Source organism: Asterias rubens, chromosome 5 (genome assembly GCF_902459465.1).
Source record: "Asterias rubens chromosome 5, eAstRub1.3, whole genome shotgun sequence".
NCBI classification, from domain to species: domain Eukaryota; kingdom Metazoa; phylum Echinodermata; class Asteroidea; order Forcipulatida; family Asteriidae; genus Asterias; species Asterias rubens.
This window is the reverse complement of record NC_047066.1, coordinates 4,327,311-4,341,359: the sequence shown is the minus strand read 5'-3', so window position 1 is coordinate 4,341,359 and position 14,049 is coordinate 4,327,311. Positions and strand designations below refer to the sequence as shown.

Genomic DNA, 14,049 nt, shown 5'->3' with positions numbered 1-14,049 from the left:
ACTCCGTCGTCGTTTCCAGACTTGACATGTGTAGCTCACTTCTATATGGTCTTCCTAATACTCAAATTGAACGACTTCAGCGTATTCAGAACTATGCTGCTCGTGTTATCACCTTAAATAAAAAGTCCTGTCATATAACTCCGATTTTGAAAGAATTACACTGGCTACCTGTAAGCAGTAGAGTTAAGTATAAACTTCTTCTTTTTGTGTATAAATCACTCACCAACAATGCCCCTGCATATATTGATGATCTACTCAAACCATACAATCCTCCTCGCAAACTCCGGTCTTACAATTCTAGTCTCCTTATTGAGCCCATATCCAATCATTCATGGGGAGACCGATCTTTCTCACATGCTGCCCCACGCCTATGGAACAAATTGCCAGCACTAGTAAAATCATCTGTTTCTTTAACACAATTTAAGAAAAACCTTAAGACACATCTTTTCAACCAAGTATTTGAGAAAATGGTTTGATTTCTACCCTTCAATGTTTTCTTTGATATTGCATTTGTATTGTATTTCTCTTCAACATGTTCTGGATTTCTTCTTAGCTTAGACTTACGTTTCAATTTTGGTTATTGTACATGTAAATATTATTCTTTGTATTTAGTGCCATGAGCACTTTGATGGATTTGTGCGCTTTATAAGTTCTCATTATTATTATTAAAATTATATTGGGTTCTTACGTTGAAGCCAAAGAGAGTGTGTATTCTATTCCTTTAAAACGTAACATCCATTTTTTTTTGTGCTATGGTTTTAATGGGCTAACAGACATTAAATATTGATTTTACTATTAAACAAGCAGCTTGTATTAAAGAAGATATTGTGATACCAAAGATTTCACTGTGAACTATTTCCAAAGTAAATTACTCTACTTAATAGTATCAAACTTGTCTCGCCCACTAGTGGCATATAGGTCCATTTCTGCTGCCAGCCCTCTTTGGCAAAACATGGTCTCTATTGGTGAAGCCTAATGCAAATTAGGTTTCTGTGTTTTTATTGGTGTTTCTAGCGCACACTTAGTATTTTGTTTTTAGGCGCAGCGGTAGAATCAACTTAACTCATTAAGAGATTATTCCCATGGGGTTGCCCCAAACATAGCTAATCTTCTTTCCACCGAGCGAGCAGAGGTTCAACTCTAATTTTCGTTTCTGTACTGTGTAACTCTTAGTTGCTCCTTTAGTGTTCTCATAACGCCCTCATATGTCAACATTGCAGCTCATAAGTTAGTGTCTTTCTTTCTCCCTCACCATGTCTTATTATCTTAAAAATAATATTAATTTAACGTTTTTGAACATTCTTTTTAAAAATCTTCTTTGTGACATATTATTTCCAAGTGTCAAGTTTAACATCCAGGTAGCCGTTTTAAACAGTTGGTACCTTGGGAGAATGTGTTGAGGGTCTTTGAGGTACTCGAGCAGTGACATGGCTAGGATTAAAAATAAACCACTGTACTTAAGTATAAATTTAATATGAGATACCTGCTTTGATATGTGGTGTCATGGCCGAGCGAATAAGAGTACCGAACTCAAGCTCTGGTGTTTCTGTTCAGCAGAGTGTGGGTTCAAATCCCGGTGATAACACTGAGCAAGACACTTTACTAAAATTGCTTCACTCCACCCAGGGGTAAATGGGTAGAGATGGTTCTTGTGTTTGGTTTAGCTTTAGCGCGTTACATATTTAGCGGCACAGGCTGTATACTCCCCAGGGAGCTGAGATGGTTTAAGGAATAAAATGGCCCAGTGATCAGGGTAATAATGTTGGAAGTGCTTTGAGACATGGTGTATAAAGCGCTACATAAAAACCGATTATTAGTAGTACATGTATTATTATTATGTGAGCGTTAATTCTATAAGAAACTGTCTTGATTTTTGTATGACAAATTTATAACAACATTTTAATGGTAGTGATGTACTTATATCAAGTAAGTGTATTTTTAATAATTAAAACAGATTTGAAGATATGATTATTTACTTAATACTCCAAAAGTGAATTTTGTAACTTAGAGTTAAAAATCAAGTTAAAAATGATAAAAAGTGGTGAAATTGTATTTTTAAAATATAAACAAACTTTTATATAGTTTAATGGATGTGACCAGTATCTTGTCAAAAATACTTAAATGATGTTTAGACTATTAATAATCAAGTATTTGACCAAAACAATAAATAACTTTAGATTTATATAGCTCATAGTAATTAATACTTAATTCCCTATGTGCAACTTTTTTACTATGAAATGATTTTAATAGTTGTATGATAACCAGCATTAAATTAAACATACCTTATGTGGTTTGTTTTCATTAATTTTTACTCCCAAAATGTTGTTGATGACGGCAGGTGTTTTTGACTCCACACTAACGTCACTTTTGCTAACAAAACCTGTATGTCAGACAAACATTCCACAACTAGCTCTCACGCAATCACTTGAGTAAACATAACACTTGGCCATGTATGCACGACTGCACATGTATGTTTGTTAGTCACATTGTCTAAAAAGCTCGTCACACGAGAGCAATTAAGCAAGAGTCCCTTGCTAAATTGTAGCATGGTTGTAAAATTTTACTAAATGTACCATGTGTGAAAGAAAAAGAAATCTACTGTCCAAGTTCACTTGCAAAATCTTGTCAAACATTGCTAGATATTTTACAACCATGCTAAAATTAAGCAAGGGACCCCGATTAAATTGCGGTCGTGTAAATAGGTCTTAAGAGTCGGGTACTGAGCTTCCATTGTAGCATCAGTGCGGAGTGAATCCATCACCATTATAGTAAGTAAAAAACCCAAAAAACTTTGAAACATAATTTTGTGCAAGTTCGTTTCAAACAAGACTAAATTAAAGCCACTCTTGGTAAGAAGAACAATAATGATTAAAGGCAGTGGACACTTTTGGTGATTATTCAAAATAATTGTCAGCATAAAAAAATTACTTGGTAACAAGCAATGGAGAGCTGTTGATAGTATAAAACATTGTGAGAAACGGCTCCCTCTTAAGTAATGTAGTTTTCGAGAAAGAAGTAACTTTGAGGTCCCGAAATCAAGCATCTGAAAGCACACAACTTGGTGTGACATGGGTGTTTTTTTCTTCCATTATTATCTCGCAACTTCGACAAACAATTGAGTTCAATTGGTGTTTCTCAACATATGCTTAAAATAACAAACCTGTGACAATTTGAGCTCAATCGGTTGTCAAAGTTGCGAGATAAAAATGAAAGAAAAAAAACCCTTGTCACACAAAGTTAGTGCTTTTAGATGCTTGATTTCGAGACCTCAAATTCTAAATCTGAGGTCTATATTAAAATTATTTTGAGTAATTACCAATAGTGTCCACTGCCTTTAAGGGTTAAATATAAACTGTGCCTCATCATTTTCAAGATCTTGCAAGGTGATGCCCCAGCATATTTAAGTGATCTTGTGCAGATATACACCCCAGGACATTGTGGCTTACGGTCTACAAAACACAAACTCCTCCAGGAAAAAACAACTAACCATGTATGGGGGGAGAGAAGTTTTCAGAGTGCAGCACCAAAGCTTTGGAACTCCCTCCCGGACACTGTAAAACTCTCCAAATCACTCAACACATTCAAGAACAGTTTAAAAACTCATTTTCATAGAGAAGCTTTTTGTTAAGTTTATTTTCTTATTTTGCTGTTTGCTACTTTCATTGCTTGTTGTTCCTTTGCGGATACCGGCGCTTTATTAAGTGTCCATTATTATTATTATTTAACTAGTGCAGTCCGCAGTCAAAAAGAGTCTAAACAAAACCTAAAAATAAATACTTTAGGTCACAAAGTTTTCTTTTCTTGAAAAATGTATCCATTTATTGTTTCCATACAATATTTTACATGAATATACATGCAGTTCTGCATACTCGGTGCTCTCATAAAAATAAATTAAGACAAATTTGACTCTGGAGTGAAACGGTTGGAAATTCAGAAAAAGTAAACACAAAACCATTACAGTTCACAAAGATTGAACAACCATAATGTTATGTACAACAACATAAGCATACAATCACAAGCCCATGTAACTTCAGTAAAAAATTAGCCCCCCCCCCCACCCCCAAGCATTTGAGGAAGCAAAACACAATGACCCTGCCTAAATTAGCCGCTCAGGCATGGTATTTAGCTTTGGAAAAAAGTTGGAAAATTGTAATGAGTACGAGGGCTGTCCTACATGTACAAGCAAATTTTTTTCCAAGCTATTTAACCCAATTTTGCTGTATTTGTCTTCCTACTTTTATTTGTAAATCTGTACATTTTTTATTTTATACCCTGTTAAGCTTATTGACCCAACTCAACCGACGTCCTCATCCCGAACAAATATTTTGGTAGTGCAATTTTGGGAGTCAGTTTTTAAATATGTTTACTGTGCATTTCGCATTTTTAAGCTACACGTCTGCAGTTTGATTCTTACCATACCTTTGCATGTAATTTGACTCCCAAAATGGCACATTATGGCCAGACCGAAGCCTCTTGTGGTGTCAGTACATAGGGTAGATATAGTGGTCCTTTCTCTATAGATGGATTGCACATAGTGTAATCGACTGCCGTATTTGTTGAAAAACAATGGAAAAAGTACGCTGTGCACAACTGTCAGCCACTGATAGCCTTTCACGCGTGCACATTTCATCAAGAATAGTGGTCAATGAAGTCATGTGCAATCCATCTATAGATAAACTCGGTGTATAATAATAATAATAATAAATAATTAATAATTACACATCATTTGTAAAGGTGTTCTGAATCTGATTTAAAACCATTCACAGGCGCCGTCAGGATGGAAAGGAGGGAATTCTCAAGTGGTAGGAAAAGCAAGTGTGAACAGGGGCCCAATTTCATAGAACTGCTTAAGCAAAGAATTTGCTTAAGCTAAACAAACCCTTGCCAAGACTCCCGGCCAAGACTCCAGTCAATAGACCAATCCAGTAGGCTCCGCCCACGACGCACGTGTGAGCAAAAACACGTGGGGCTCTCCAATGCCTTTCTGCACAACTCTGCCGCGCGCGCCAAGATATGCGCATGCATGTCCGACCTTAGTGTCGGATCTTCGTTGCGTTGTGATTGGTCAATACGCAATGGGGTGGAGCTTAATGGTTTGGTCTATTGTTATGCTAAGTAAACAGCAGCTAAATACTAGTCACAAGCAATGTATAAAACATGGGATTTTGGCAAATAACTTGGTAAAATAAGCAAGCTATTTTCAAATTTTGTGCTTAAGCAGCTCTATGAAATTGGCCCCTGGTGTGTATTCAGTTGTACTGAATAAGATTATCCTTACGGTTGTTCCCAGGGTCAAATAACAAGCCTGAGTTATGTCGGAGTTCAATGATATTATTATATGGTGAAATGTCAGGAGAGATGAATTTGAATTATTGTACAGAAAAAATAAAACAAACATTGGAGTGTGGACAAGTGGTTCAGACTCATTAAAAAAACTCAGACCCTCTTCAAAAACATCTCTGCACCTGTCATGTGTCATCACTTGCTGTTTTTCCCAGATACTTGTCAAAGCAGCCCAACAAACAACAACTTGTTTATGCCTAGACAACCACACCAAGGGCATTCACTCTCAGTGACTTCCTGGAGCTTACTGAGGCAAAATTAAACACTTCCACTTTCAACTACAGCATGAACGACCATTAAGTGGAGCATGACAGAGCTGATTAAGGTAATCTGACAATAGTTTGACAATGGACAAATCTTAGAGTTAGAGTTTTAAGAAATGTTGGATACAATATAACCTTTTTCTAGCTTGTTTGTGTTATCCTCGACAATTCCACATACACATGTACAGGCCTGGGCCCAATTTCATAGAAGCACAAAAAATGTATGCTACCCAAACAAGGTTACCAGCCAAACTACCATGTCACATGTACAGTTCGTGAGTGGTATTCCGCTCATTTCCGCTAAGCAGAAAGCTGTTGAGCTTTACAAGCACCTGTAAGAAATTGGGCCCTGATACTTCAAGGAGGCAACAGGGGCAATTGCATCCGTGCTCCTAGTCACTGCCTTGGTGCTCCTTTGAAATATTCAAGTAGAAATTAACATTTTTCTCATAGATGAGCCCTTCACCGAGTAACCACTGCCTTGCCCTTACAGCAGTGAAATAGCAGGCTTGTATTTAAATGTAATTCCTATCAAAGATCAACAGCGTAGCCATTTTGTTTTACTTGCAAACTGAGGCTGAAATATAGTCTGGCCCAAATTTGATTAACAACACAGTCATAGAGTTATAAGAACTAGAGGGCGCACTGGCCTATATACGCGTGTGTTTGTGCGGCCATTTTGTAAGTTGAACAAACAGGATTGCGTCAGCGTTCAATAAACATAAACTCCAACGTGAACTTCATATTCAACGCGCGTGCAGAATGGTGCGCGTGTTTTCTCGCGGTCCCGTCGCGTTTGTGCAAGAAGCATCACCAGTGCGCCCTCTAGTTGTTATATATAACTCTATGATACAAATCTATGCCTCAAACTGAGGCTGAAATATAGTCTGACCAAAACTTGATTAACAACACTGTAAACATTAACGAACAGAGAGAACCTGACAAAGATGGCCAAATAAAGTGGTGACAGTATTATGTGTATACAAAACATAACTATAATTTACATTTCAGTTCTCAGAAATGTTTCCTGAACATGGGTATCTTTTTCCTTGAATGGTGTTTCACAGTTAAACCGAAAACCAAACGCCAACGTGGCTTTTCCTCAATAGTTTCAATGACCCACGAGTACAACAAAGCATCTTTGAAACAATATCGTACAAAATACAACACAACAAGGAAATCAAAACAGAGTGCATTATCTACTTCCAGAGGTGAACTAAATGTACATACAACAAGAATGACATTTCACTAAAAACACAGATCACACAAATGACAAAATGCAGTTGTGCAATTAAAACAAATTCCCCAGTTTCTTTTTAGAAAAAAATTACATTATGTGTTATCAATATCCATTTATGAAAGGATCAAGTGTTTAAAAAACATTGACGTTTTAAGTTGTTGTAAGTTATGTCAGGAATTGGGATGTCATTTTTCTTCTTCAGTGTTATGGCAACATTACCCCTTCAAAACGAATTGATTAGTTTTAATCCTTAGAGATTACTGGTTTACATTCCTTCAAACTTGATCCTACAGACAAATCTTTCAAACATGGGTGTTTGCCCTGGTTTGGCCTTGGCGCCCCTTCAACAGATTCCCACAGACTTTAAGTGTGTTTCCAATGAAAGTGCCAAATGAAAACGATGAAATGTTCTTGCCCTCTCACAAGGAGGAAATTCTAGTCCACTTTCAAGCTGATAGATTACACTTCTAGATTACCAATGCAGCGCATTGTAACAAAAATCTCACATCAATCCGGCACCATGAAAACAAATCTTTAACTTTTTCGTTGTTATATATTCTGTGACTTAAAGTAGGAGAAAATTATGATACTGCATTGTGGACTTTGATATAAATTCCAATATGGAATAATATAAAGATGGCCTCTGCCAGAATAAAAAGTCCGGCCATTAAATTATTTCTCGCATATATAGAATGCATCTAATAAAGAGGTACACAAATCTATACACTACACTGTTAATGATTTGTAACCTACTGTTGCCTTTGTTTCGGAGGCAAACTTTTATGTTGATGCAATATCCACCAATATGCACCGTACCTTTTTGAAAATGACGTGACCCCATAACTGATAAAAAATGGTCGCCATGTTTTCTATCTATGTTTTGGGTCTATACTTACAAAAGAAAACAGCTCCCATCCAACGTCGGTGTCGAGTATAAAATATAAAAAGCATTGCCGTACAAAGCATCATCTCAATACAACATTAAGAATACAATGTGTAATTAGTTTGGAATTAATGTAGGAACTGTATCCTCAAGAACGTTCCCGGGGCCAAATTTCATGGAGCTGCTTAAACAAAATTATGCTTACCAGAAATAAATTACCAGCTGCACTACCATGTCACATGTACAATTTGTGACTGGTATCCTGCTCATTTCTGCTTAGCAGATAACTACTACACAAGATTTTCTACTCAAGTAGCACCATGAAATTGGGCCCAGATCAGAAACAGCTCACTCTTTTTCTGAGTTGTTCCGGCAGCCGAGCCCTCCTCATGTCTTCCGGACTCTATGGTCATCCTCTTCGTCGCTGTGGCAGGCTGCTGCAGCTGCGAAGGATCCCAGCTTGGTGCCGATGTTGTGCAGTGCCTCGGCGTCTTGGCTATCCAGTCTCTCGTACAGTAGAATGTTTAACGTCTCCTCTAAGATACGAGCCTCGGGAAACTCAACCTATTGAGAAATGAATTAGAAACGCATCAGGGATTGTTAAGATGATCAGGAAAACATACTACTACACACCAATCTTGCAAAAGCAAATCTCTGTCATACAAACATTGGTTTAACATTTATGATTACCATTTGTTCAAATCTAGAAAATGTGATTCGATAACAAGACGACAATACTTATTCTAGTCATTGTGAAATCAGTGGAGAAAGCCATCTTCATTATAAAATCTTGTGTGTATCAAACCGGGGTCCACATAGGTGAAAGACAGGGACAGAAACCACTGAGCCAAACTAACCCCTCTTAAGCTTTGACAGTCTATATGACCCCTCTTGCCCTTTGACCCACTCACCTTTGTCTGCTTCTTCTCACTGGTATACATGATGGAGGTGCAGCTGATCTCTCCGACTTTTCTTGAGTGTCCGTAGAATGACCAACAGCAAATCTCCTCGTTGCCACCGATAACGTCCTTGACGAAGATAACGCGCCCGTTGAAACGTACAGACAGCTTGTCGAACATCTCAATGTTTTTTAGTATGTTGTCGTCAGAGTTGCTGTAGAAATGGAACAATTAAAAAATACATGAATTAAAACTAGGAATAGTTTTTTTACATGATAATGTTTAAAGGGAAGGTACACGTTTTGTACTTGTCAAAGACCAGTCTTCTCACTTGGTGTATCCCAACATAAGCATAAAACAATAAGCCTGTGAAAATTTGAGCTCAATTGGTCATCGAAGTTGCGAACAAATGATGACCAAAAAAACACCCTTGTTGGATGAATTTGTGTGCTTTCAGATAGGAATAAAAGACTTCTGGCTAGAAGTCTTTTATTATTTTAGTGAGAAATTACCTCTTTCTCAAAATCTATGCTACTTCAGAGGGAGTCGTTTCTCACAATGTTGTGTACTACCAACAGCTCTCCAATGCTCATTACCAAGTCACTTTTTAAGTTAATATTTGTTATGAGTATTATCAAACGTGTACCTTCCCTTTAAGACTAGTCCTCACTTTGTGGTTTAGAGTTTTTTTTAGAAAAATGTACCAAGTTAGTTTACCTCCATGGCTTGAACTCGGGGGTAAAGTACCAAAAGACCACAGGACTTTAAATTAAAAAATGTGTACAGTACAATAATGTATGTAAAAAGACCCTGTGTTGATTTCACCAAACTCATCCTAACTTAGGATTAATCTTAGTATTGTGCTTAGGACGAGTTAAGTTCCCTATCCGAAGACATAGGACGCATTGAACCCATCCTAAGTTAGGACGGGTTACTCGTCCTAACTTGAGATAGGATTAATCCTAGCATTTCGTGAAACCGACGGCAGAATCTTTCCACAAAGTGTAAAATTGAAACTGATTTATCTGGTTTGTTTTTGTAAAAAGATTTTACACAGTAAGACAGGCCGCAGTTAGATATTATCATTCAAATGAAAAACAACAATGCCTTATAGTATTTTCTTATTCCTTTTCCTCATAGATTAAAATAATAACACTATCAACTAAAGTTTCTACTTAGTTTACAGTGAACATTTTCAAAGGCAGTTTTACTTGTCATTATTTGTTTTCCCCTAGTTCCGCATTTGACATCTATTATATCGTTACGGTACCCGCTGCCAAAACATAGGATTCGAACTGCCTTTAGCTACCGGGCGATCTCGGTAGTATAGTTGGTAAAACACTGCTCTAGAATTGCAAGGGTCCCGGGTTTGAATCCCACCTAAGTTATATGCCTGTAAAATGTTTTCACAGGACTTGGGGAAAGTACTGAGTATACAGTGCTAATACACACATCGGTGTATGGGTAAAAACCAAAATTAATATTCTTTATCCCCGATGCAAATTTAACATCTATTACAAATGACATGGACGGGATTTCAACCCACACTCTGATGACTCAGCTACTTAGAAACAACAACCCTTTAAAACCAAACCAGAAAAAACAACGAGAACAGTTAACTCACCTTGTGTAAGAATACTTGTTGTTTTGTCTATTGTACAGGAGTTTTACGATGGGCTGAAAATACAAGGAAGTGAAACAAAATTTCAAAACTGCTTCTGTAGTCATGATTGAATATTAGATACTGAAACAAAAATTTTTATCACAGTGTACCTACAATCCCGGCAACATCTTGTTGAGCCCCTGCCCCCCCCCCCCCCCCCCCTTCCATTCAATGTTGCCTCTCATTAAAGGCACAGGGGTTGATTTCACAAAGAGTTAAGACTAGTCCTAACTTAGGACTAGTCCTAGGAGATATACAAATTGCCTGGAAAGTTCTAAGTTAGGACGAGTAACTGGCCCTAACTCGAGATAAGACTAGTCCTAACTCTTTGTGAAATCCACCCCTGGACACCTTTGGTAATTGTCAAAGACCAATATCTCAGCACATGTATAAAATAACAAATTTGTGAACATTTGGACTCGATTGGTCATCGAAGTTGCAAGAGAATAATGAAAGCAAAAATACCCTTGTACCTAAAGAGGGCTTCGGCCCTGAAGACTTTTTTAATATTTGAGAGAAAAATCTGCACTCAAGCTGGGTTTATTGCGCATTCTGCACTCCAGTTAAAGATGCTATGTCAGATTTTTGGCCCCAAACATTAAAAAATTGATTTTTTTGAGTGAATGGTATTTCAAAGAGTATCTCCCGCTCTAATGACATTTTTTTTAACTTAAAGGAGATTTGTCCATTGTAAAGAGCACCCGAATAAGGGGAAATGAAAATGTCTACTGGAGCACTTCAAGAGGCAATTGCCTCTGTTGCCTTGAATGACATTGCTTCATTCTTGTACTAAGGACAAGGCAGTTTGTCATTGATCAAAGGGCACTTCCGTGAAGGAAATGTAAGTTTCTAATGGTTAGATAATCTCAAGGGGCACCAAGGCAACGACCAGGGAGCTTGGAGGCAATTTCCTCTGTTGTAAGCCTGATACTTCTTGGAGGCAATGAAGGTGATTCCCTCCATGCCCCTTGGTCATTGCCTTGCTGCCATTGAAATGCTCCAGGAGAAATTTCCTCAAAGAGTCATTTACCAAGAAGAAAATGCCTTGGTGCCCTCGCCCTTTCAAAAATGAAGCACACAGGCCTGCTGTTGGCTCCTTGAAACATCAGGCCACCAACAATAATTATAACAGAAATAATTTTGTGTGTGTACAAACTCACCTTAGAGGAACTGCTTATAAGCAACTGCGCCTCTCTCTGTGAGGTTATAACAGGAATGCGACAAACTGGAAAATATTCATCTTGCTTTTTCTTTAGCACCTTCTGACACTGGTCTACGAGTCCTTGTATCAAATAATACTTGGCTTCATTGTGAAGCTCTTCAATTTCACTCTGTAACTCTGGCAACGGTATCTGGCCATCCCTGAGGTAGTTGAGAATTATGTTGAAGTGTTTACCACATCTATCTATGAGGATCCAGCCTGAAAAATTTAGGGGGAAAATTACTTTTTATTTTTGCAGTTCTAGTATAAATAATAATACCGGAGTATTACACAGCGCCCGACTACTACCAATAAGGTCGTCAAGGCACTTGCACAAAGAGAAACATTTAAGACAGGTTTTTGAGATAATTTTTGAATTATGATACCGACTTGTAGCACCTTATAATAATTGGTGCGTTCGTTTAGCTTCCCTGGGTCGACCCCGGTGTGCGGCGTTTTTTTTTTCCAGGACAAACGTGGGTAATTATCTGCACACGTTCGTCCTGGGAAAAAAATCTGACACACACCGGGGTCGACCCAGGGAAGCTAAACGAACGCACCTAATAAAGGTTTACAAGATTCTGCCGCACACACTGCACGAAACGCTATTCATGTAGATTCCAATAAACACACAAGACAAAATACAACTGTGATAACGTCATCAATGAGTTGGTAATGACTGTTAATAACCAAACTACCCAATAGTTTATCTTCTCTAGTTTCAATAGTCGTTACCCTCCATCCTCCCAATGGTCAGCGATCAGTGTTGTGTTTCACTAAAATTTAGCTAAACATAGGCCTTAAATAGAAGCTATGACACATAAAAATGATAAATACATAGGGGAAATGGTAAGAAATTATAATTAACTGGTCTGCACTATAAAATATAGAGTTGAGAAACAGAACATGAAAATGGTTTAGCTTTAAAGGTAATTTACAAAACAATCTACGTACACTTTACAAAACAAATTTGGAGTCATTCCCTGTACTAGTAGCGATAACGTAACCCTCCTGCCGACGGCGGAGTCGGTGTAATTGCAATAATCGAAACGGAAAAGTTTCCGTATGGCGCCACCACTTTTTCATTCGATATGAAATAATATAGTATCTTATTTACCTCAATGAGATATCCCTTTTTGTAAAAATGAGTGAAAAAGTGGTGGCGCCATACGGAAAGTTATCCATCGAAACTCTCCATCCTCCTGACAGTCCGAGGAGGAGGGTTATGATTATTGCAAGTATACTGACTGCGTTGACTTGAGTACATCATTATTGGGTTTTTGTATTTTATAATAAGTATTTCTTTTTAAACCTCCATATTTCAATTTACAAAACAATGGAGGTAAACACTTTTTTTGTTACTGCACAAACAAAAATGTGTTAATGTCATTATCAATATAAATAATAATCTCCATTTTTTGATGTGCGGCTTTTTGTGTGGTGGGGGAAGTAAAATTAAAATAGATAGGCTACTTCTTATTTATTTATAATTTAAATAAGTGATTATTCTCTCTTTATTATCTTTCTCTAAACCTACCTTCTGAATCAGTAAGCACTTCCATCCGTCCACTAAACATTGCCCTAAGCATGTTGTCTTGTTTTGTGAGTGTGTCGATGGTCGTGTAAAACAGCGCACCACCGACGTTCAGCTTGACGTACTTGCTGGGCGAGCCTCGTATTTTCACCGCCGAGGTTGGCCCGCTCGCCGCGGCAGACGCCCGGGTACTTGTCCCAGTCGTACCCGCTTCCCCGGACATAACGTCGGAATCAATGGTTGTTGTGGGGATCTATGATATCTAAACTCTGGATTGGTGTGAACTATTTCACGTAGAATAGCTCAAGATTGCTTTTAAAACAGCAAACTCGGGCGAGATTTCCACTTCACCTGTCTGCACACTCCGTCGTTTGTATGGATGTGTGTGTTTGTACGATCTTTGGTGTGTACGAACGACGACGCGCCGTCTATCTTCATCATGTACATGTCAAACACTACCGGTGATTTGCACTGTACATCCCATATACGTGCACTATACATGCAGCGGCAGTGATGTCACGTTGGATTTCATTGATGATGAATTAAATTATGACGTCATGACAGGAACACCCTTCCTTCTTTTTCTCCATGCCCTCCGCACAGCTCATGTGTCTATTTTTAGAATTGGTATAAACCTTTGGGTTGGTGGTGATAAACTTTTAGTATCTAGTCGTCGACCACACTGAACACTTGTCAACATGTTTATGACCAATCCAAGTTCCAAGAACTTGAATTTAGGGCTGAATTTGCATCACAAAAGTAATTTTATTTTGGCATGACTCCCACCATGTGCATTACCTTGGCTGGGTCATGTTTTTTTTTATGGGGACAAATGATATTTACAATAAAACATGAAACATATAAAGCTTGGAGCTTCAAATACTTCTCACTGGTGTTGTTTTTTGTGTAATTAAGTTTAACCAATAAAAAGCAGACTGATACCCTCTTTGAGGCATTGAAGAAGAATAACAAATTCGATATGTTCTGTTAAAAATATGTACACTTATGTTTTATTAAACTTCA

General features: G+C 37.8%; 1 protein-coding gene across 1 annotated transcript; it reads right to left on the bottom strand.

The window, feature by feature from the left end:
* Positions 1–6,389: 6,389 nt before the first annotated feature.
* On the bottom strand, positions 6,390–13,436 carry LOC117289949 (BTB/POZ domain-containing adapter for CUL3-mediated RhoA degradation protein 3-like). Its single transcript, XM_033771157.1, has 5 exons — positions 13,030–13,436; positions 11,452–11,711; positions 10,253–10,305; positions 8,641–8,842; positions 6,390–8,293 (listed from the first exon to the last, which is right to left on the bottom strand). The coding sequence occupies exons 1-5, from the start codon at positions 13,247–13,249 to the stop codon at positions 8,117–8,119; spliced, it is 912 nt and encodes a 303-aa protein (XP_033627048.1). The 5' UTR covers positions 13,250–13,436; the 3' UTR covers positions 6,390–8,116.
* Positions 13,437–14,049: the final 613 nt, after the last annotated feature.

Excerpts from the sequence above, each read along its gene's own strand:
- LOC117289949 (XM_033771157.1), bottom strand. The coding sequence starts at position 13,249 with ATGTCCGGGGAAGCGGGTACGACTGGGACAAGTACCCGGGCGTCTGCC. Across the intron at positions 11,712-13,029 it reads AGTGCTTACTGATTCAGAAG|GCTGGATCCTCATAGATAGA; the intron begins GTAGGTTTAGAG and ends TAAATTTTTCAG. Across the intron at positions 8,843-10,252 it reads AACAAGTATTCTTACACAAG|CAACTCTGACGACAACATAC; the intron begins GTGAGTTAACTG and ends CCATTTCTACAG.